This window comes from Heloderma suspectum, chromosome 1 (assembly GCF_057233095.1).
Source record: "Heloderma suspectum isolate Gila_16-S chromosome 1, 16-S_ref, whole genome shotgun sequence".
Taxonomy (NCBI): Eukaryota; Metazoa; Chordata; class Lepidosauria; order Squamata; family Helodermatidae; genus Heloderma; species Heloderma suspectum.
The window spans coordinates 23,771,482-23,794,815 of NC_139458.1; the positions used below are offsets into that span (position 1 = coordinate 23,771,482).

General features: G+C 42.8%; 1 protein-coding gene across 3 annotated transcripts in view; it reads right to left on the minus strand.

Annotated features, from left to right (window-relative positions):
* The window catches only part of WDR20 (WD repeat domain 20), a 77,917-nt gene extending 54,846 nt beyond the window's left edge, over window positions 1-23,071 (minus strand). For all 3 annotated transcript variants that reach the window (XM_084838429.1, XM_084838444.1, XM_084838435.1), the window contains exon 1: window positions 22,796-23,071. In XM_084838429.1, coding sequence (XP_084694555.1) covers window positions 22,796-23,059 — 264 coding nt within the window. In that variant the 5' untranslated portion in view covers window positions 23,060-23,071. The remainder of the gene's footprint in view (window positions 1-22,795) is intronic.
* Window positions 23,072-23,334: the final 263 nt, after the last annotated feature.

The window sequence follows — 23,334 nt, forward strand, 5'->3', positions numbered from 1 at the left end:
AGCCACTTTTATAAGTACTATAAAAAGGATGTAGCAAGAGTCCTATTCCCCTAGTCCCTCTCTCCACTTAGTTACATCAATTCTTCCTTATTTTATGTATTCTTTGCACTTTAAAATGAGACACTGAATGTTTGATCACTACTAGCTTGGACAGATCTTCCCTGAGCAACAGGTACCTACCTTTCGTTGTATTAGCCCCTCAGGTTTTAGTGGGGGAACAGTAGCAGCTGCTCTTATCCTGAAAATTCTACCTACACATGTACAGATGGGGGTCATTTGAAAGAATTATTTCCTTCTCTACCCAGGATGAAGTGAGGTGGGAGGACTTGAACAGTGCAATTTAGAATGTCAAAATATGTCCCCTGCCCCAATTTTCTAACAGTTGTTACCATCTCCAAGCCAAGGTATAGGCAGAATACAAGGTTAGTCAGCTTGCTTGAAACAACCAACTGAGAAGCCCAGTACCTGCAGGGGCCACTTGCCTTGAATCCAGGCAGGTAACCATTTCTTCTGGCAAGTACTTTGCAAAACCCACAGGCTTCAATTGCCCTGCAGAATAAAAATATTGTGCTAGACATAATGGGTATACAAGGCCAACACAAACACACAGGTAAGCAAAGTGGGGGAGGGGGTATATCACACCTTGAAGTATGACTGCTGCACCTGACTCCCACACACATACTACAATATTGTTAATTGTGTAGGGGCTAAGCTATGTGGCTAACACATTCTGGGTACGATTGCCCAGACCGAGTTGAATGTGCACTGTGCAAGGGGGAGAAGGAAAAAGTAGTTGAAATCTACCCCTCACATACAGGTAATCCCTCTGTTCATGAGGGCCACACACTTTGCTCCAACCATGGCTACTCCTGGCCAAAGATGCACATGTCCTTTTGCCTTATTGGATCAAACCCTGCACATAGCCATTTTGGTCACAGATCTTTGTGTACCTTTTTTATATACTCCATTTTTCCCACAATTGCTTAAGAACATAAGAACAGCCATGCTGGATCAGACCAAAGGTCTATGTAGTCCAGCATTCTGTTCACACATTGGTCAAGCAGCTGCCCACAGGAAACCCACAAGCAGGACACAAGTGCAACAGCACCCTCCCACCCATGTTCCCAGCACCGGGTGTACACAGGCATGCTGCCTCTGATACTGGAGGTAGCACACAGCCATCAGGACAAGTAGCCATTGTCAGCCTTCTCCTCCAGGAATTTGTTTAACCCCCTTTTAAAGCCATCCAAATTGGTGGCCATCACTATGCCTTTTGGTAGCTAATTCCATAGTTTAACTGTGCGCTGTGTGAAGCAGCGCTTCCTTTTATCTGCCCTGACTCTCCCACCATTCAGGTTCCTGGGATGACCCCAGTTTCCAGTATTATAAGGGAGGGAGAAAAATGTCTCCCTATCCACTTTCTCCACACCATGTGCAATTTTGTACACCTCTGTCATATCAACACTTACTCACCTTTTGTCTAAGCTAAATAACCCTAGATGTTGTAACCACTGTACAGGGAGTCCCACTGCAATTTATTACAGGGGAGGGGTAATTATCATCTCAGTCATTAATCTCCCACACCCAACAAGTAGAGGTAGAATCATAGAATAGTAGGGTTGGAAGGGGCCTACAAGGCCATCGAGTCCAACCCCCTGCTCAATGCAGGAATCCAAGTCAGAGCATCCCCGACAAATGGCTGTCCAGCCTCGTCTTGAAGGCCTCCAGTGTGGGAGAGCCCACCACCTCCCCAGGTAATTGGTTCCATTGTCGTATTGCTCTGACACTCAGGAAGTTTTTCCTGATGTTCAGCCGGAATCTGGCTTCCTGTAACTTGAGCCCATTATTCCGTGTCCTGCACTCTGGGATGATCAAGAAGAGATCCTGGCCTTCTTCTCTGTGACAACCTTTCAAGTACTTGAAGAGTGCTATCATATCTCCCCTCAGTCTTCTCTTCTCAAGGCTAAACATGCCCAGTTCTTTCAGTCTCTCTTCATAGGGCTTTGTTTCCAGTCCCCTGATCATCTTTGTTGCCCTCCTCTGAACCCTCTCCAGTTTGTCTGCATCCTTCTTAAAGTGTGGTGCCCAGAACTGGACACAGTACTCCAGATGAGGCCTAACCAGTGCTGAGTAGAGGGGAACTAGTACTTCCCGGGATTTGGAAGCGATGCTTCTATGAATGCAGCCCAAAATAGCCCAATGAATGCAGCCCAAAATAGGTAGGAACATAAGAAGAGCTGTGCTGGATCAGATCAAAGGCTATCTAGTCCAGCATTCTTGTTCCCACAGTGAACAACCAAATACCCACAGGAGGCCCACAAGCAGAACATGCAACAGGGCTCATGCTCATGTTCCCCAGCAGCTGGCATTGAGAGATATACTGCCTCTGATACTGGAGATAATATAAAGCCATCATGACTAACAGCCACTGATCACCGTATCACCCACTTATTTGTCTAATCCCCTTTTAAAGTTGTCCAAGTTGGTGGACATCACTACATTATGTGGAAGCCAAATCCAACTATACACTGTGTAAAGTATTACTTCCTTTTATCTGTCCTGAATCCCCCACAGTTCATCTTCATTGGATGCCCCCACATTCTAGTATTATGAGAGGAAAAAACTATCCCTATGCACTTTCTTCACACCATGCATAATTTTATACACCTCTTATCATGTTCCCCCTTACTCCCCTTCTAAACTAGAAAGCCCCAAACATTGTAACCTTTCCTCTTAAGGGAGTTGCTCCTTCCCCTTTATCAGCCCTTTTCTGAACCCTTTCCAGCTCTGCAGTATCTATTTTGAGATGTGGTGACCAGAACTGTACACATTATTTGTTCCATGTGTTCCTATGCCACAGATTCGTAAAAGTACAATAATATTGGCAATTTTATTTTAAATACCTTTCCCAATGTTCCCCAACTTGGAATTTCCCTTTTTCACAGCCACTGCACACTGGGTCGACATTTTCCAAGATCCCTGTCCTCATCAGTCACTGCCAGCTCAGACCCTATCAGTGTATGTGTGAAGCTGGGATTTTGTGCTTCAATATGCATCACTTTACACTTACTTACACTGAACCAACCGCCTTAACCATTTTGATGCCCGTTCCCCTCCCACTGCTCCCCGTGGAAGAACACCTAGGAAGCAGCACTTAAATCACTTGCTCATGAAAACTTGGAGCGTTTAAGACTTCCAAAGATTATGTTGCAGCTGCTGATCATTACTCATTATTATCCCAAGTCTCTTGACTCTCCACAGACTGCCTTCAAAGCAGAGCAGATGCAAGGATATTCCCCACTCCCAGGGCCATGCAGACCACAAGGGAGGCCCACAGCAAGGCCAATAGGCACCAGTGTTCTTCTGTGGGGTTGCCCATCTTCTTGCTCCAGTCCAACTCCTGCAGCTTTCCAAGCTGCTTGACGGACAGTTATGTAACAGGTGAAGCCACACCCAGCACGGGGATGAAGCAATGCGGTAAATAAACACCAGCTGCTACTCTGTTTTTCACAGAACTTTTAAAAGCATGAGGTGGCATAGGCACCCTGCTAGAGCAATAAGATTGACAAACCTATTTATCTGTCCTGTCTCCTCCCATATGAATCTGCCGGACTTAAGATCAGCTGATGTAGCTTTGTTGTGCATGCCACTGCCTTCAGAGGTATGGTTGATGGCAAGAGGGCTTTTTCCATTGTGGTGCCACATTTACAGAATTCAACTGTCCTAACAGCTTAGGTTAGCTCACTATTTATGTTCGATCTTCGCAGGTAAATTGTGGGTTAGACCATGGGGATGCTCAACGATTTGGTACTGCTTTTATATAGCTCAGGTAGTGAGAGGAACCAGGATTGCCTTTTCCTAGCTCCAGGTGGTACACCAACTCCAACCTTTCCTGGAAAGTAATCTCTAGTTTAGTAATCTCTAGTATCACACTATCCTGTAATGTGGGGCTGCCCTTGAAGTGTATCTAGAAATGTCAATTGGTGGAAAAATGCAGTCACCAGATTGCTGGCAGGGGCTAGTTGACTGGAGCATATTACTCAAGTGTTGTTCAATCTGCACTGCTACCTGTTGATTTCCAGTCTCACTTTAAGGTGCTGGTTCTTACCTTTAAAGCCCTAAACAGCTTGAGCCTTGACAATCTGAGGTTTGGTTCCTCTCTGTGCACTCTGTCCAAGATGCAAGATCCTGCCCTAGGTGCCCCAGCAGTGACCATTTTCCCGAGAACAACACTATGTCACAACACAGCATTGTTCCCAGGAACATTGTTGGAAAAGAAACATGGTGACCAACTGGGGCCACCATGTTTGTTTTCCAACACTGCCTCTGGGAACAATGCTGAATGTTTCAGGCCACATTTGATGATGGATAAGGAGACACATACAAGGAGATGAGCACTGCTAAGGCTGAATCATTGGTGAATATTGACGATGAGCAATTTAGAGTAGGACTACGCTTCTTTCAGAAGCTATTTCAGAATATCTCAATACACCATTCTTCCCCAATCAGAGGCCCTCCAGATGTGTTGGACTAAAATCATCATAACCCCACAGCCTTCTATACATGTTGTAGTCCAACATATCTGGAAGGCACTAGGTTGGGAAAAGCTGCAGCACACCTTCAGGAATTTGGTCCAGGTGATGGCACTTTCTTAAACAAAAAAGAAACCAAAAAAAAAGGTGCTCTGTTTCAGTGGAGAAAAGGGCCATCTTCACTTTACATAGGCTTGCCACCAACTGCAACTACAAAATCATTAGTGACATCTTTATTGTGGGAACATCCATCCCTTGCAACATCGTTGGAAAACTGGTTAGTGGAAACAATAAATAGTTGAAGATGTCAACAAAAGAGCAGTGTGGTGTAGTGGTTAGAGCAGGGTTGCTAAAAATCATTAAAAAAAACACAGATTTTTTTAAAATTTAAATCAGATTTCAAAATTTTCTTAAAACAATTAGTAAAAAAGGAGCCCAGGTCAAAGATACCATCATGAATACTAATGATTCAACTTCTAATTATATTCTATGAATATCTTAACAGGAGTTTACGGAGATGGGAGATAACCTGATCAGTCCTATTCTACACTGCAGGTGGTGTACAGAAGTACACGCTCGCTCTCTCAATCTCACTCTCTCAAGGCCTTGCCTCTCTGCAAAAACAGAGAAGGTCAATGAATAGAGAATTTGGGGATGTGGAATAGATCTGAACGTCTGGATATAAATGCAAGGGATAGAGGAGGGGAATAGAAAGTGAAACCAAAAGTGAACAGAACACATCCATGCAGTCCTGACTCCTGAGGAAACTTCTGCTGCATGTATCCTGCACTGTGTACCTACCTTCTACTGCAACTTACATCTCTGAATACGTATTAAGGTTATATTAAACAATAATGTACTTCTGATAAAAATGATAATTAAGGGAGCAATCCAATGTCCCCTAGTCTGGGGGGGACACAGGATTTTGGGGTTTTCTGGCTCCATGCTTGAAGACAGAGCTCGGAGCTCAGATCCAGGAAACCGCACTCCCCCGCCCCCATAGCCAGCATGGAAAGAACCGTGCTGACTGCCTCTCCCCACACAGTAAAGGGAGCATGGAGACTGGGGGAAAGGAAGTGTTCCTGGGAGCGGGGAGAGGGAAAAGGCTGGGGCAGCTGACTTATGCCTTTTCCTCTCTCCGCCCCAGCCTCCTTCCCTCCCCCTCCCTGAAGCCTCCACTAGACAGGTGAAATCACCCATCTAGTTAAAATGCAGTGCAGGAGCAACAAGGCGTCTCCCTCTCTGCATAGGATACTTGTAAGTCTCCAAGTTCAGGGGTTACAAGTACCCAGGGTGCATCTGACAGGACTGCGCCCTAAATAGAATCTTCCTTACTAATGATTTAAACCGTGATTTAAATCATTAAAATTGCGTCCTTCAGAGAAGCGATTTAAATAAATTTGATTTAAATCAAATCAACTCTGAGTTAGAATGCTGGACTGGGGCTCAGGTTCTAGTCCTCACTTGGCCATGAAGCTCACTGGGTGACTTTGAGCCAGTCACTGACTCTCAGCCTAACCTATCTTACAGAGTTGCAAGGATAAAATGGAGAGGAGGACCACCATGTAAGCTGCCTTGGGTTCCTTGCAAGAGGAAAAAAGGTGCAATATAAATGTAATAATAAATAAACAAACAAGACAGTGATGAAGCTGAGGTGAAGTGTTATTTCTTGGAAGTCGGGCATGACATCTGAACTGGGCTATATTGCTCGACAACACTGGATGTAGCCCTAACAGTGAATCATACCTTAATCAGCCAATAATTTTCTCAGTCACTTTGCAATTAAGAATGCCCAAACTAGGGCATTCATGCTCTATTTAAAAGCAACAGCAAACCCTTTTCATTAGAAAAATGAGAATATGACCTGGTTCACATAAAACACTAGCCTGTAGTTTATTTAACCCTTAATTAACCCATGGTTTCTTGTCCTACCCAGGGATTGTTTGGCAGAAGATTGAACAAACCATAGCTTATTTTCTCAATCCCTGGGCTGTTTGTTCCCTTCCTGTATCCCAAATATCTTTGTGATGCTGTAGTATTGGCATGTAGAATGGTTGGGGGGCTTTTTACTACTCTTGCCTGCCACTTCTGTAGCCTGATGAAACAAGCATGAACAACCTAGGGTTCTGGGTTCACACATGACAACCCATGGTTTAAATAACCCAGAGCTCACAAGGCAACAATAAACTGTTCCATTTCTAGGTTGTTCGTGGTTAAGAAATAATGGTTTGTTAGCGCAGCTGTATTCACACATTACAACAACCCAGAATTCAACAACTCACGGGTTAAATAAACCGTGTGTCAGCATGCCATAAAAAATATAAAAGAAACTGTAGTCTATGTTTTGGTGGGGAGTTATTCAGGCACAGTGAAGCAGCGTTCAGTGTATCCTGTGCCTCAACCTTCTCAAGAGACACACTGACCAGATTTATAAAGTCAAGACAAAGAACAGTGAAGGGATGCAAGGCAGTATAAAAAGGGAATAGATCAAAATTTAACTGGTGAGTATCAGTAGATTTAAGCCAGTCTTTTACCTCTCTGTGGCACTAAAAATTGAGCTAAAGAAATCTTAGAAATGTAAGCAGTGATTTTGAAAGCTCATAGGATAGAAGGGAGTCTGAAGACTAAGGACAGTTTACATCAGTTTATAAAGGAGGCAGAAAAGCATGCAGTTCCTAGGTTTCTAGAAATGTATTAAATTACAGGCAGTTCGTAAGCATTGAGACTCAATAGGTAGTAGGCCATTTGTTTTTTTATCATGCCAAACCAATCTTTAGTTTTCTTCTGAGAGACTAGTAGCTATGACAAATGAGATATATAATATATCCCAATGTTATATGTTGAACAATTTAAGGCAATATGGAACAGGCAGAATATAAGAGTGGCTGGAAGAGAACAGCAGGTCAACAAGCATCTGCAATGAGGAGAAATAATGAGTAAATTAGGGGCATGGTATATATTCATATCGAACTAAAGAATCTTAATAGAGAGCAAAGCTGTGCTGAAGTTGCTCAAGTCTTTAGTGGTAGCATTGCAATAATATCCTTTCCAGGAAGACCTGCCAGGTTGTGCCTCCATGCAGCTTCCAATGTCAGCTTAAGACGTTTTTATTTCCACAAAATGTTTAGTTCTCCGGCAACGTTTGGCTCCCATCATTCCAAAGGCGCTGTATATTGTAACATTTGTTTCATTTTAGACAGCTTTTAAATTTCATGGCCTTGAACTCTGATGGGAATACAAAATCCTACACAAACTGACGAAACAAGATGGTACAAAGCTAGGAGTGGCCAGGGCAAAGGAAGACAGGATCAGATTGTAGATGGTGTCAGGAAATTTGTAGTTTTAATCCTTCTCTTATCCTCTCAGTGCTATGCATAGTTCAAATCCCAAACTGCAACATGGGAGTGAGTGCTGGGAGTGGTCTGATCTGGAATTGGCTATAAAGAGAGCTTAGCATGTCTCAGGAGCACAGAGATATTTCTTCACTTCATCCTCCCACCCCCACCAGCTCATATGCATACCCACATAAGGGCAGGTCTCACCTCTGTCAGGGACTTCACCTCCTGGGAGAATCTCTTAGTGTGTAGAGCTTAAAAGCAGCTGCTGGCACCACCAGCTGTAGTTAACAAAGCTGCTGTGCCAATCTCTGGGGCCTGTCTCAAAGAGACTGGGGATAAGTACACACCCTTCCACCCATAACAATCTCTTATGGTTTCTCTGAGCATTTCACTAATGCCAGCTCACACACACAGAAATATCTGTAAGTAAAGGACATATATTACATAAATATATAGTGCATATAGTCAGATGCATTCTGCTTTAGCAAATCTACAGCAGTATTCAAAGCCACCAAGCATAAATATGAAAAGGCTAGTCTGGTTTCATGCTCAATGTCATTTAAATCTAGAAAGAGGAGTGAGGGGGTGTTGTTTCATGAGTGAACTCTGGCAAGAAAATATATAGGGAAATCGAAGATAGAGGGGATCATTTTTTCTATGATAACAAACAGGTAACGTTTTAGCAAAGTTTGAAATTTCAGCAGCCCGGCTATGAAAACATCATAGCCAAGCCACCGTTTGGCTATTATAAGCTCCTTGCATGCTTCCTCCTCCCTTTTCTAGTTTGTTCAAACCATCGTTTACAGCAACATCCAGCCTGGGCAAAATATGGTTACTCCTAACCAGGAATTGTCCTCCAAACCAAAATGTGGAACCATAGTTTGGAAGCAATTCCTAGTTAGCTGCCCACCCAATTCAGATGTCTTGGCACACATGAGAGCATATTTCATCCTACTTTGAGAAAACCAGGAAAAGTAGGTTGGAGGATGGTCTCTCGGGGGCACTTCATCACCAAACCACAGTTTGGAACATGATTGTCCAAACTAGGCCATTACTATAGTGATATATAAATTATATGAAGCCACACAAGTCTAAAATGCTTGTGCTCAATGTGATAGTAAAAATTAGGGTTCAAAGCTGGTAGCTAAATAAATAACTGCATAGCAAATAAAGCAGGATGTCATCTCCATGCAGAATGTCTGCACTACAAATTTATGATGGCTGAGCTATTATTCTTGCTTAGTGATTATGGTACCAAGCAGTGATAACTGTTCTGAATTAATATTAATTTTCCATGGTGGCACTTCAAGAAACAGAGGGAGTGTGACTCTGTTGATTCTGCTTGACCTTTCAGTGGCTTTTGATACTGTTGACCACAGTATTCTTTTGGATCACCTCCGCAAGCTGGAGACACTGTTTTACAGTGGTTCCGTTTCTGCCTGAAGGGAAGATTCCAGAAAGTAGTACTGGGTGACTGTGCCTCAGCACTCTAGCAATTATGCTGTGGGATGCTGCAGGGTACCATCCTGTCCCTGGTGCTATTTAATATCTATATGAATCTGCTGAGGGCAGTCATTAAGAGATTTGGAGTAAGGTGTCATCAGTATACTGACATCTGTATCAGGAGAGGCTTTGCATATTCTTAAACTAATACCTGAATGCAGTGATGGGTTGGATGAGGGTCAGCAAACTGAGACTGAATCCCAACAAGATGGAGACTATGGGTGGGTGGTTCCTGAGTACAGGAGTTAGGGAGTTTGCCTATGCTGGATGGGGCTGCACTCCTTCAGAAAGAACAGATACTATTGGGTACATCTGGATTCGTTGTCATTAGAAACCCAAGTGACTAGTGTGTTAAGGAGCATGTAGCACCAGCTTCAGCTGGTATGTCAACTATGTCCTTTTCTGAACAAGGATAGCCTGGCCACTGTAGTCCATGTACTGGTAACTCCATATTTAGATTATTATAATACACTTTATGTGGGGCTACCCTTGTCCTTGGTATGGAAGCTGCAGCTGGTGCAGAATGCAGCCGCCAGGATGCTAAGTGGGGCACCTGGCCATAGAAATATTACACCGGTGTTGAAGCACCTGCACGGGCTACCTATTAACTATTGAACCAAGTTCAAGGTCTTGCTTTGTCCCTAAACGTGGGACAAAGTTACCTAACAGATCACCTTCCCTAATATAGACCTGAGTAATCACCAAGATATTCAGAAGCGGCCTTGTTGGTTGTACCATGACTTACAAATTTCCATCTGGAAGCAGGCCTTCTCCAGGGTGGCACCCACCATATGGAATGCCCTCCCTGCTGGTATTTGGGAGGCAACAACTGTGGTGTGTTTTAGGCACCAGTTGGACCCATCTCTTTTCCCAGGCCTCCCTGATTGATTGTGCTGCCCAGTTTGTCTGTTGTTGTGTTTTGAGCTTTTTGGTTTTAAACATTTAAACTGATCAGTATTTGTATTTATTATGAAGCTGTATTTTTATGTCTGATTCTGTAAACCACTTCAAGATTTTTGTTTATATGGCAAGGGGTATATAAATCAATTAAAGGAATCAAGAGTGTGTTTGTTGGAGGGAGGTGGAGAATCATTCTTACATAGCACAACAAAATCCTCTGCCTGCAAGCTACAGTTTCTAGGGTTTGAGGACGAGGCTGTAAGTTTAACTGCTGTGAGAAATTTGTACTGTAGCAAGGGCCTCAGCTAAAACAGTTTCAAGTGCATGTCCAGTAGTACCAGTGTTCAAAGGATCCCAAGCTGGAGTTGGGAACTACACTTTGCTCATTCCCACTTCCTGGTGTCACTGCAGCCTAGAATGTTTACACAAGTGGTACATTTAATTTGTTACATCCTTGTTTGTTTATACAAGCCCCAGCTGTAGACAGCATCATGGCCTGACTGTCCTTTTGCACTTTTATAAATACCATTTATGCAATTTTTGGAACAGAAAAGGGTAGATTACCAGCCAATATCAAGGAAATCATTTCTCTAATAGTACTTCAGCAATCCCAAGTTTTAAAAAAGTAACTACCCTCTTCCAAAGAGAAGGAATTTGCCCAGGTACCTTTAGTTTGCACAGTAATTCATTTCCAGGATTTAAAAGTTAAAAAATAGCACAGTGGCTTATTTAGGACAGGCAACAGATTTTCTCTTCAGATCTCAGTCTTCCACCCAACCAAGATGAACCAACTGGAAGCAGTGACCACAGTGCTATCAAATTTAATTCACATGTAAGTGGAAAATTGCCAAAGAAGTCCACCACATTCACATTTGACTTCAAAAGAGGAAATTTCTCAAAAATGGGGTTGGGGTTGGAAATTAAAATGGAAAGTCAGAAGGGTCAAATCTCTCAAGAGCACTTGGTGGTTACTCAAACCGCAATACTAGAAGCTGAGTAGATTTTATACAGCAGGTCAGGAAAAGTGCCGCGACATCACCAATGTGGTTAATGAACAGTATCAATTAAGCTATTAGAGAAAAGAAGGTTTCCTTCAGAAAATAGAAGTTTTGCCCAAATGAGAACAAAAATGAGCACAAACTTGGACAAAAGAAATGCAAGCAGTAAAAAAGGGATTCACTAAAAGGATTGAGATGCATATGGCATAACACAGGAGCTCCAGATGGGCTGGCTTTCTGGGCTTAACTGGCATTACCCTGACACCTTGCTTCAATAATCCATTTTGTTTCAGAAGACACAGCCTGAGAGCTGCCATTAATGTTGCTGAAGTTCTGCAACCACCACAAAGGCAAAGGAGCCATAGAATATACCTGCTTCCTCCTCAATTAAATTAATCAAGGTTGTAAATGCCTACTTGAGTGCCACACTACCACTCACCAGCTAATCCACAAGTCTACCTTTGAATGGTCAATCAAAAGCCCTAGTAGAAAAAAATAGTCCAATCCTGATGTCAGCCACACCAAGCATTACCTCAGTACTCTTAATGACACCTTTTGTTTTTAAGCTCGGGGTATGCTACTCTATGTAGCAAGCTAGATGAAAAATCAATCAAAAGCCAAGAAACCTTCCTGTTACTTCTGTTCAGTGGCCAGAACCAAGCTAGTGTTTCCTTTGTTTTAACTATTCCCGGGCCCAGCCTCTGAGCCATTCAGCTCTTTGTTCCCTTAGTTTTCGACCCTCTAACAGCTGGGACATATCTCAGCTCTGAGAATAAACCCAGGGTTTGACTGACCTTTAATATTGTTCCTTGCAACTCTTTCCTAGCATGACTCTCCAGTCTACTCTGGTGCTCAAGCCTTATTTCCAGGACCAGAATCCCCCATTCTCCTGCTCCATCTGCCCCAGATAGATCCATTTGACTTGTATACCTGGAAAACTCTGGTCCTTGGTAAAAAGTCAATATGGATTCTGCAAAGGTAAGTCCTGTGTCACTAATCTTTTAGAATTCTGAGTGTCAACAAGCATGTGGATAGCGGTGAGCCAGTAGATATTGCGTACCTGGACTTTTGAAAGCCTTTTGATAAAGTTTCTCACCAGATACTGCTGAGCAAAAGTAACAGTCAATTGATAAAAGAAGAGGTCCTTATGGATCCAGAAGTTGTTAAGTAAAGGAAATGTGTAGGACTAAATGGATTGTTTTCACAATGGAAAGGTATAAACAGTAGAGTCCCTCAAGTATCTGCATTGGAACCAGTGCTTTTTAACATGCTCATAAATTATCTGGCATTAGAGGTGAGTAGTGTGGTGACCAGATTTGCTGACAACACCAAATTATTTAGGGGTTGTTAAAAAGGGATAGTGAAGTACTCCAAAAAGAACTCTCCAAACTGAAGGAATGGACATTAAAACTGTAAATGCAGCTCAATGTAAACAAGTGTAAGGTGATGCACAATGGGGCAAAAAAATCCTAACTCCCAAATACATTGATGGGATTTGAACTGGTGGTGAGAGAACAAGGAAGAGATCTTGGATTTGTGGTGGATAGCTCAACGGACGTGCAGATCCAGTGTGTGGCTGATTTGACAAAGGCAAATTCCATGTTAGGCATAATTAGGCACGGAATTGAAAATAAAACTGCCAATATCATAATGCCCTTATGCAAATCTACTGTGTGACCACAGTTTGAATACTGTATATGGTTCTGGTCAACACACCTCAAAAAAGATATTGTAGAGCTGGAAAAGGTGCAGAGAAGGGCAAGCAAAATTATTAAGCAGCTGGAGCAACTCCACTATGAGGAAAGGGTACAACATTTGTGGCTGTTTAGCTTAGAAAAAAGGCAAGTAAGAGGAAACATGATAGAGGTGTATAAAATTAATATGGATAGTGTGGAGAAAGTGGATAGGGAGACATTTTTCTCCCTCATAACACTAGAACCTGAGGTCATCCCATGAACCTGAATGGTGTGAGATTCAGGACAGACAAAATGAAGTACTTCTTTACACAGCACACAAAACTATGGGATTCACTACCACAAGATGTAGTGATGGTCACAAACTTGGACATCTTTAAAAAGGGATGAGACAAATTAATGGATGATAAGGTAATCAATGGCTGCTAGTCATGATGGCTACATATTACATCCAGTATTGGAGGCAGTATGCTACTGTATGCCAGTTCCTGGGGAACACAAGTGGGAAGATGCTGTTGCACTCATGTCCTGCTTCTGGGTTTCCTATTCGGGCATCTGGTTGGCCATGTGAAAACAGAATGCTGGACTAGATAGGCCTTTGGTCTGATCAAACATGGCTTCTCTTATGTTCATACACAGTGTATCAAATGTATACGAAGTCATTGACAGGTTAATGTCCTCAACCCCAATCTCTGTTCTAATCACAAATTCCACCAATGAACATAATGTACGTATTAAACCCACACTTCATTATTAGCCTAGTGGACTAATACAAGCAAAGAGCAAGCACCATAATTAGACCATTACTAAACTCCACCTTGAATAGAGCCACAATGTTGGCATCTCATGACACTGGAAGGATGTTGGGAAAGTGGACTTGTAAATTTTTAAAAAACGTTATCTACATGGCTGACCTAGAGGTTCACAGATGTTTTCCAGTGTCTGTTGCCTTAAAAGTTGTGTTACTAGAAATGGAAACTTCACAGATGCATTGAAATGAGCACTGCAAATATCAGATCTACAAACTTTGGCATAGTAACACAAAGAAACCCTAACCTATAGCTCATGTAATCTTGAAGCTAGAAGAACTTGATCCTGAAATGAGAACTTTTATCTGAACCCAGAGTTTCCTGCATAGAAGGCATATCCAAAAAAGCAATGCATCACTTGCTAACATCAGTACCCAGATATCCAGTAATGAGTAGAGGGATCGTGTTTTACTATGGTATCTACTTTCAAAACACCAAATATACAATTTACATACAACCCAGCTATGTAACCTTACTGTCACCATCTCAAGTCAACCAGCAAGAGGAGAACTACCAGCCAGATGCTGGCTAAATTTGTGACTGAAATGCAGAGGAACATAACCATATCACTGGTATGACCTAAGTGCTAAGAAGAGCTTTACATACATTTTCAAGCATCCTTGCAACAGTCCCATCAGACAGAGCCTTACTGTCCACTGAGAGATGGTGGTTTTGACTAAGGCTACCCAGTGCATTCATGGCAAAGGTAGTTTTTAATTTATCTTTTAAAATTGAGTTGCTTGAATACAACACTTCCAAAGAAGCTTACAATGACAATGTTTTAACAACCAAAAGTGAAACAATCAGCAATAATAAAAAATAAAAGATCATATAAAAATAGTTCATTTAAAAGCTCTGGTAAAAAGAAATGTCTTAACTTGACATCTAAAAGAAAAGAGCATAGGTACATCATGGATCTTTCTAGGGAGGCTATTCCAAAGGCAAGGGACTACCAGTGAAAAGACCCTCTTGAATCACTACCCATCTAATCTCTGTGGGTGGAATAGCCAGAGAAGGGCTTCAGAAACAAAACTCAATGATCTGTCAAGATCATATGAGAGAAAGCAGCCCTTTAACAGCATCATAGTCTGAACCAATTGAAGTTTCCAAACTATATTCAAAGATAGCCCCACATACAACACATAACAGTGACCCACAGCAATATCTGAACTATGGGCTGAAGCTCATTCTCCTAACCACTGCACAACATAACATATCCTACAAAATTTTGGTATGAATTAAGGAAGCAGTCCTGTGCCTATTTACTTACAGATCAGACCAAATTAATAGTGAAACATTGTTCTGGGTTAACATGCACAGGATCATGCTGCAAGACTTTTACATACCCATAGTGCCTACAGGCAACCTGGTGCCCTGCAGATGTTTTGGACTACAACTCCCAGAATCCTTGACTACAGGCAATGTTGGCTGGGGATTATGTGAGTTGTAGTCTAAAACATCCAGAGGGCACTAGCCTGTCTAACCCTGTCACCCTGCTTTCCAAGATGTTACGCATTTTAGCAGGTGCCTGTCATGAACACAAGATCATTAGTCAGCTTTCCTAGAGTACCATTGCTTATATGGACAGTAAAGTAATCTAGACAGAATTAATCATCTTGACTCCAACAGAAGAAGAAAAACCATAAAGTACAAAATTCTAGAAGCCAGAGAGCCTGTACATATCTGTTAGCCACTTTACTGCAGTCTGGGATTCTCTGGGCCTCATCAAGTCTAGCTTCAAGTGGGGGACCATCAGTCTCTGAACCCAAGAGCAAGTATCTTATCAGGAGGCAAGTGCTTCCTTCATGTTAAGTCCGTTATCCTGTACACAAAAAGCCAAGCCAATTAAACTATCATTGTTACATCTCAGTGCAAATAAAAAAGCTCAAATGATTAAATCATAAATGTTGGTAACTTTACCACACTATTGACATTGCACTTTAAAACAGAGTATTGAACTAGCTAGGGATCTGGCACGAGTATCACTCTAGGAATGTTTATACTTTAAATGCCTACTTAAAAAAAAAATCTTTGATTTTTTTCAAGAAGCTATCCAGTAATTCAGAAGTGGGCAGAAAGTAGACTGTGGTCCATTGGTGAACAACTGACCAATTTCTGATAAACTATTAGCGCCTACTGGCTGTTAGAATTCTTGAAGAGTGATGGACGGTGTAGACCCTGGTCTGATCCAGGAAGGCATTTCTTAAGCAAGAGTGCATATTCAGTATCACTTAAAACAGATTAGTTACGCCTTAAATTGCCAGGGATCCTGAGTAAGGATGGCTGAACTCACCTGCCATCACCTCAACTTACCGGATCCCCAACAGTTGGCGAGCCACCAACAGTCCATGGGTGCCTAACCTCCCGCAAGCTACCATTTTACAGTAAACTGAGGGTACACTTTTTACGTACATGGTCAGTTTGCCCAAAATGGCGGCCATAAATAGCACCATTCACGTAAAATAGCAGGCATAAATTGTCTAATTAGACCATTAAGCAGGGATCCCCAAGCTTGCCCACCTCAGCACGCATTGAGTCAGGCAAGCAAAGGGGTCTGCAGACTGGGGTCCAGGGGCTGAGCGGGAGAATGTCCTCCAGACTCCACCCCCTTCCCGGAGTTCCGTGACATCCCTAATCCTGAGTATACATTGTCAATTTTCAGTCGCACAGTGGACCATAAGGATTTAAGTGAAGTAAAATAGACCACACAAGATCAGGACAGTCCACCCCTTGAGTAATTCACCCTTCCATACTAATGCTGGAAGGAGCCATTGGCTGTTGTAGCTGGGTACATGAGACCTTCAAGGCAGATATGAGACTTCAGACATAAGGGCTATTTAGAATAAGTTAATGACTTCAGGACACTGCTGGTGTGTGTGGGCGCGTGCATGTGAGACAGTGAAATAAAATGCATTCCCGGGGATGGAAAAACAAGTACCTGGATTTCCCACCTCCTTTCTATTTCTGACACACATCATCTTGAAGTCCAGAGTACCCACAAATAAGGTGCAAGGTTTGCTTCATAAACTTTCACTTCCACCTGGGCTGTCGGGCACTTCTAACTTCAAAGGCAGAAAAGAGGCAAGCATAATAGAAGTATGGCTCTTCTACAAAAACTTGCCTCCCTGTATCATTAAAGTCTCTATGACAGAATAGATTAAACTTTCAAATACTTTGTAAGAACAAAATTCACACTAATTTCCCTGCTTAACAGATGTAAGTTCAACAGTCACTATTTATCAACAGATTGTCTTGACAGGCTAGAACATTAGGGACAGATTCCTCAGTAAGCAAAGACATCTTACAGCAGGTCTGTAATGCCTGAATTTCCTGTACATTCTGTTTGGCTGCTTATTACAAGCATCCAAAGATGCTTGTAGTAACAGAGAGAGCCAGTGTGGTGTAGTGGCTAGAGTGCTGGACTGGGAGCCAGGAGATTGGGGTTCTAGTCCCCACTCGGCCATGGAAGGTCACTGGGTGACTTTGGGCCAGTCACAGACTCTCAGCCTAACCTACCTCACAGGGTTGTTGTTGTGAGGATAAAATGGAGTGGAGGAGGAGGATAATGTAAGCCGCCTTGGGTTCCTTGCAAGAGGAAAAAAGGTGGGATATAAATGCAATAAATAAATAAAATCTAAAAACTTCCTACATTTTACCAAAGCCAGGTGTTCTCTACAATACACCTGAAGTCAATGCCAACACACATCCATGCAAACAGCATCTATTTTGTTCAGACTAATCAAAGTTAAAGCCAATGCATGCATAAGATCATACCTATATTCTTATTTGATCTGGAATAATTAGAATCTGCTTTAGTCACCTGCACGGATTACAACATCCACCATACGTGATACGCATTAAATGGAAAAATCTAACCTTGCTTTGTTAAGATCATTAGTTAAATACTGAGTTTCTAGGTATAGCTAATCCACCTAAAGTGGTCTTTACAGTGCTAGCCTATACTCAAAAATAAGCCCCACTAAATTCAATGGGGCTTATTTCCAGGAAGGAGGGTATAAGCCTTAGTATATGCCCTAGAATACCAATACCTCCTACAGTCAATGGATTTGCTACAAATAATTACAAATACTATATGTCAAAAGCAGATTATGCAGGTAACAGAAACAGAATACAATTTTACAAGCATTTGGTGGTATTCAGAAGAGCACTGTAGCCTAACAATAGGTTCTGAGCTATAGCTCCAGTCCATAGTAGCATGTGAACTTCAGTTGTCTTCAGCAATAAATGCTAGCACTTAATATCCCACAAAACCCACTGTGAACTCCCAACCACTGAGAATTTAACAATCTTAAATTTAGTACCATGTTGCCCACTTTGAATGTAATGCATTTCTAATACTTTACTAGCCTAAGGCGATCTGGGAAAATGATGAAAAAGGCTGGGATCCAAAGACTGACACAAATACCATGCACTCAAGTATTTGGACTGCATCTTTCAATCTGCAATTCACCACCACACTACCCAGCATGCCTTATAGCGAGCTGAAGTTTCAGTACCAGCATCATCAGTGCACATAGTGCTTTACAAAACAAAAGCAGTTGTCCCTGCCCTGAGGAGCTTATGATTTAAAATATTTACAATATGAATATTTTTTGCATGCTCAAGGACTTGCAAGGACCCAGTGAAATTTTTGTCTTTTCCCTCCGTACAGCAAACCACCTTGGTTTTTGATAAATATGATGATTTGCTCTACAAAGGAAAAAGGGAAAAATTCCACCAAGTCCTTGTAAGCCCTTGAGCCCACTTAAAGCAGCTCTCTGTATTGAATTCATAATGTAAATATTTTAAGCCATAATCTCCCTGGCCCAGGACTTCTTTTGTTGCTCTATAAAGTGCTATGCATATTGATGGCACTATATTAATATGAGTAATAATAAAGCCTATAAAATAAAATTAGAAGTAGCTCTTAAGATCCCAGCCACAAAGGTTGGAAGACTGAGGGGATGGTGATGTGCAAAGACCTAAGACGTTAGCTTTACAAACTGCAAACAAATATGGTATGCATAACCCCACAATCAATATGATTTCGGGCATGGCCAAATTAAGCAAGTTCATGCGTAGCTGAAGTCTCCCCAAATACAAGACAGTAACTTACCACATAATTCTATATCTCTATACACAGAAGTCTCGTTATGGTCAATGCTGATTACTCCACAGTAAGTGTTTAGGACTGCAACATTAGAAAAAAATTGCAGGCAATTTCCTGAAACTGAGTAACTACTGCAGTCAACAGCATTTTTTTCCCCATGAAAACCGGGCTTAGGGAGCAATCCTATGGGGACAGTCAGCCGCCTCCGAACTTGGAGGCGACCACCTATCCAATGCATGGCAGGAGGAATGCAGAAGGGATCATGTCGTCTGCGCTCCAGCTGCCCTGCATTCGTGGCTATATGACCGATTTCAGAGTGTGTGGTGGGGAGGCCGGACAACACATAAGGAAGTGTCGTACCGGCACTTACGAACTCCCTGCCCCCCGAGAACACATCTTTTCCCTAGCTCCACGCTGCTCTTACAAGTGCAGGAACCATCCACACTGCCTACGACGCAGCGGGGAAGGGGGTGGGGAGGCGGTTCTCTGGGAACCAACCAATCCTATGGCTGTCTAGCCACTGTCTAGCAGCCACAGGATTGCATCCTTAAAGTTACAAACATGGAGATAAAGTTCCACAAGACTGATTCTTTAGTTTTATTAAGAATATAACCCAGTATTTCTTTAGTACTTGATCTTTGACTGGAACAGTGTCCCTTCTAACTGAAATTTATGTTTACAGAAATTACATTGTTTCAAGTTTTTTTTTACTTCTTTCTTACAGTTTTCTGAGAAAATCAGATTAAGTTTCTTCTTAAGTTATCACCTGAACAAGCAAACATCATCTTACACAAAAAAAGCTTTTATAGACTCATCTACATATGAAAACAATACAACAAAATATAAATCACCTGCTGCATCAAGCCTTCCAAATAAGTTCACAAAAACATTTAACAGTCCATGCATACCAATGCAGGTATCCATAGCACACTGGCAGCTGAGTTCCTGTTCATGAGTACCACCACCTAAAACGATTCAAGCACTTTTAAGGTTCCCTGGTGGTCTAGTGGTTAGGGCTCAGCACTCTCACTGCCATAGCCTGGGTTCAATTCCCAATCACAGAAGCTTGTTTGAGATGGGACCATAGCTCAGTGGGTAAAGCACCTGCTTCGCATGCAGAAGGTCCCAGGTTCAATCCCCAGTATCTCAAGGTAGGGGTGGAAAAATTCTTATCTGAAACCCCGGAGAGCTGTTGGTAGTCAGGATTGACAATAATGGGCTTGATGGACCAATGGCCTGATTCCTATGTTCCTTCCTAAGGTTAAAAGTCTCTAGCCATCTTACAGCACAATCCTACGGATGTTTACTCGGAAGTCATTCCTACTGTATTCAATGGGGCTTACTCCAAGCTAAATGTGCACAGGATTGCAGCCTTAGGGTGCAATGCTATCAAGACAGTTGCCAGCCTCCGTGCTGACCAGCCTGTGCAGGGTGGCTGGACCATGGAGGAGGATCCTCTCCTCCATGTTCTGGCTACCCTGCATTTTTGCCTAGATAGGTGATTTTACCCATTTAGGCATGGCTTTGGGGAGGAAAGGGGCCTGGAGACCCAATAGGAAGCTGCATAAAACAGCTTCCATGGACACCTCCCCTCCCCGAGATTGCCCCCTTTCCCCCCATCTCTGTGCTCCATTTCTGGGCATGGAGACGTAGCCATAGTGGAGAGAACTGCATTGGCTATGAGGCAATAGGAGAAGGGCAGTTTCTGGGAACCACGGTTGGAGCCCTGGCTCCGACCTTGGTTCCCAGAAACCGAACAATCCTATGGCCCTCTAGACAGTGTCTACTGGCCATAGGTTTGCTCCCCCCATGTATTAAAGTATTGTTTGACTTCTACAGCACCTTTCAAAATATTATGCAACCATATCTGAAAGATATGTTTCTCCAAGCTTATTGTTGGTCGTGTACTTTAAACATCCTTTTCACTGAAAAGGAGATGCTGAGTTGCTAAAAGAAACCAAATAAAATATAATGGCTGCACTGTTGACTTTTTAGTTGTTAAGGTGACATTTGAAGATCTGTGTCCTAGTTCCACACTGTTTTTCCTCCTGTTTTCTACAGTTTTGATAGCTACAGTTGTGATAGCTCGTGCCACAGGCCTTCTTAGTGACATGCAGACTAGGCTCTACTAAACATTGGTTCCTGTGAGTGGCACATGGCTGTAAATATTCCATATAAAACACATCTGAATATACTACAGAACAGACAGTTGAGGAAAGATGAACATATATTTGAATAAATTACTTTAATAATTGGGGCACAGTAACTTGCAAAGAAAGGGCTATAAAAACTATAAAGTTTAAACTATTACCATTTGGCAGTACTTTTCACCAAGATATGAAACAAGAGTCCGCTAAAGTTACTTTACCAATATTAGTTACCACACCCCTATATACAAATACAACATTTCAACAATGAATTCTCTGTTTGAAGTGAAAGGATCACACAGATGTAGGACAGATACATTTGTACGAGATGTGGGCTTTACTTCATGTAAGTGAATGTTTCACTTGGTCTGCAGGGCTAGTCATTACCCAGTGATACTCAAAGCTATCCATATTTTGCTGGTATTTTAACACATCATATTCCTACTGAGCAGGAAACATGCATTTCACTTTAATTTAGCAGAACCCAGATTTGTTATGCCTACATTAATTAAAAAGGGCATTAAGACACTCAACACAAAATAAAAGTGCAGACTTCCTAAACTATATTAGTAAGTAAGATAAACAGTGATTACATATCTAAAGTCAGGAGAAGGACTGGAAGAGCTGTTTCTATTACCCACAAGTATCACATAAGTATCTACCAACTTACATTAAATGCACAAGCACCTTCACTACTTTGATAACATTTCTCAACAGAAAAAAGCCTTTCCTTCCTTCCCACCCCCCCAGCACTGTTGTAACTTCTCATTTTCAACAGCAAGATACCCAGTCTTCCCAGCTAATACCAAGACTTAAAAGATACATGCACCTTAAAGGGCGTTACCACCATGTAAATGTTTCCTTTTTAATACTCTGCCATCATCATGCAGCAGAAACAGATGAACATATACAAGCTTCACCTGTCCTATAAACTAGGAAATCAACTTTTTTTAAAAAACGGGGGAAAGGTATACAACTTAGAGTACAATCCTATGCATGTTTAGATTTTAATGAAGTCCTACAACTCCCAGCATCCCCCAATGCTGGGAGTTGCAGGACCTTTTTTCCTGTCTAAACATGCTTAGCATTGCACCCTTCAGGTCTAAATATTCCTGGAACACCAAAATATTTTTTTTAGCTAAGATGGTAGGGGGAAGGGAAAAGAGTGTTAAATAAACTAACAGAAGAACAGGAGCTCCATCTATTCCTCTCATCTTCCCACTCTCAGGAGCATGAGAAAACAAACAACTTTTCTGCTATCTAGTGTCCAGCCCTCACGCACTTCTGGAGGGACCATTTGTGCTCCTTGTCAGGGTTGAATACCTTAACATTTTGCGAGACAAGGGTCTACCTACCCCTACGTAAATTTAAAAAGTGAATTCCCAGAATAATCAGAATCCCGAGTAGCCTGAGCCATTGAGCTGAGCATAAACAACTCCGCCCTCCGCAAAAATCAACCGAAGGAATCATGCAAGTTAGCACCCACCTTACCCCCAGCAAAAATAAATAAATAAATAAAAGCCACAAGGAAGCGGACCCTTGAAAGGATAATAGAAGGGTGAGGAGACGCCTTCTTGACAACTACGGTGTGCCTGAAGGCTGCTACACACCAGCCAGGCAGGCTTCTTCCCAAGGGTGAGCCCCGCCACAGGGCCGGGCACCCCCGCAGCCGCCCCTCAGCCTCGAGCTATCCTTATCCCGGCCCCTTCCTCTACACGGCCAGCAGCCCTGCCAAATGACACTCGCCCCTCCTCGGCGCGTTACCTTGCGGACCCCCTTGTAAATGTAGAAGTAGAGCTCCCGGCCCACATTGAAGCAGAGCCGGTCGCCGTTGCCACTCTGGTCGTTGACGTTGACGAAGGAGACGCGGACGGGGTTGGAGCCCTGCGAATTGAAGGGCACCCGGTTGGGCCGGCTGTACTCCGAGTGGCTCAGCAGCTTGTACAGCCCCTCGCGGGTGGTAAACTGGGTCTTAATCTCGTTCATCTCCTTCCCTCCTCCCTCCGCCGCCATCTTGGAAAGGAGCATTCATCCTGCCCCAGTGCCCGGATGTAAAGCCGGCGCGCAGGCGCACCCGAGTGGGGGGGGAACCCTTCTTCTGCCCGAAAGGGAAGCCCACAAAACGTTCACGCCGTACACTGGGAGGAGCCAAGTTCTTCCCCTGTTTACCGCGGCGCCGCGCATGCGTCAGCTCGGCCGGGCGCGTTGGTGGTGGGGCGGGGCAAAGCCTCAGGTGGGAAGAGAGACGCGGCAGGAGCTTTCTGAGTGAAGGGAGTGGAGAAACATGGAGCATGCGCAGCAGG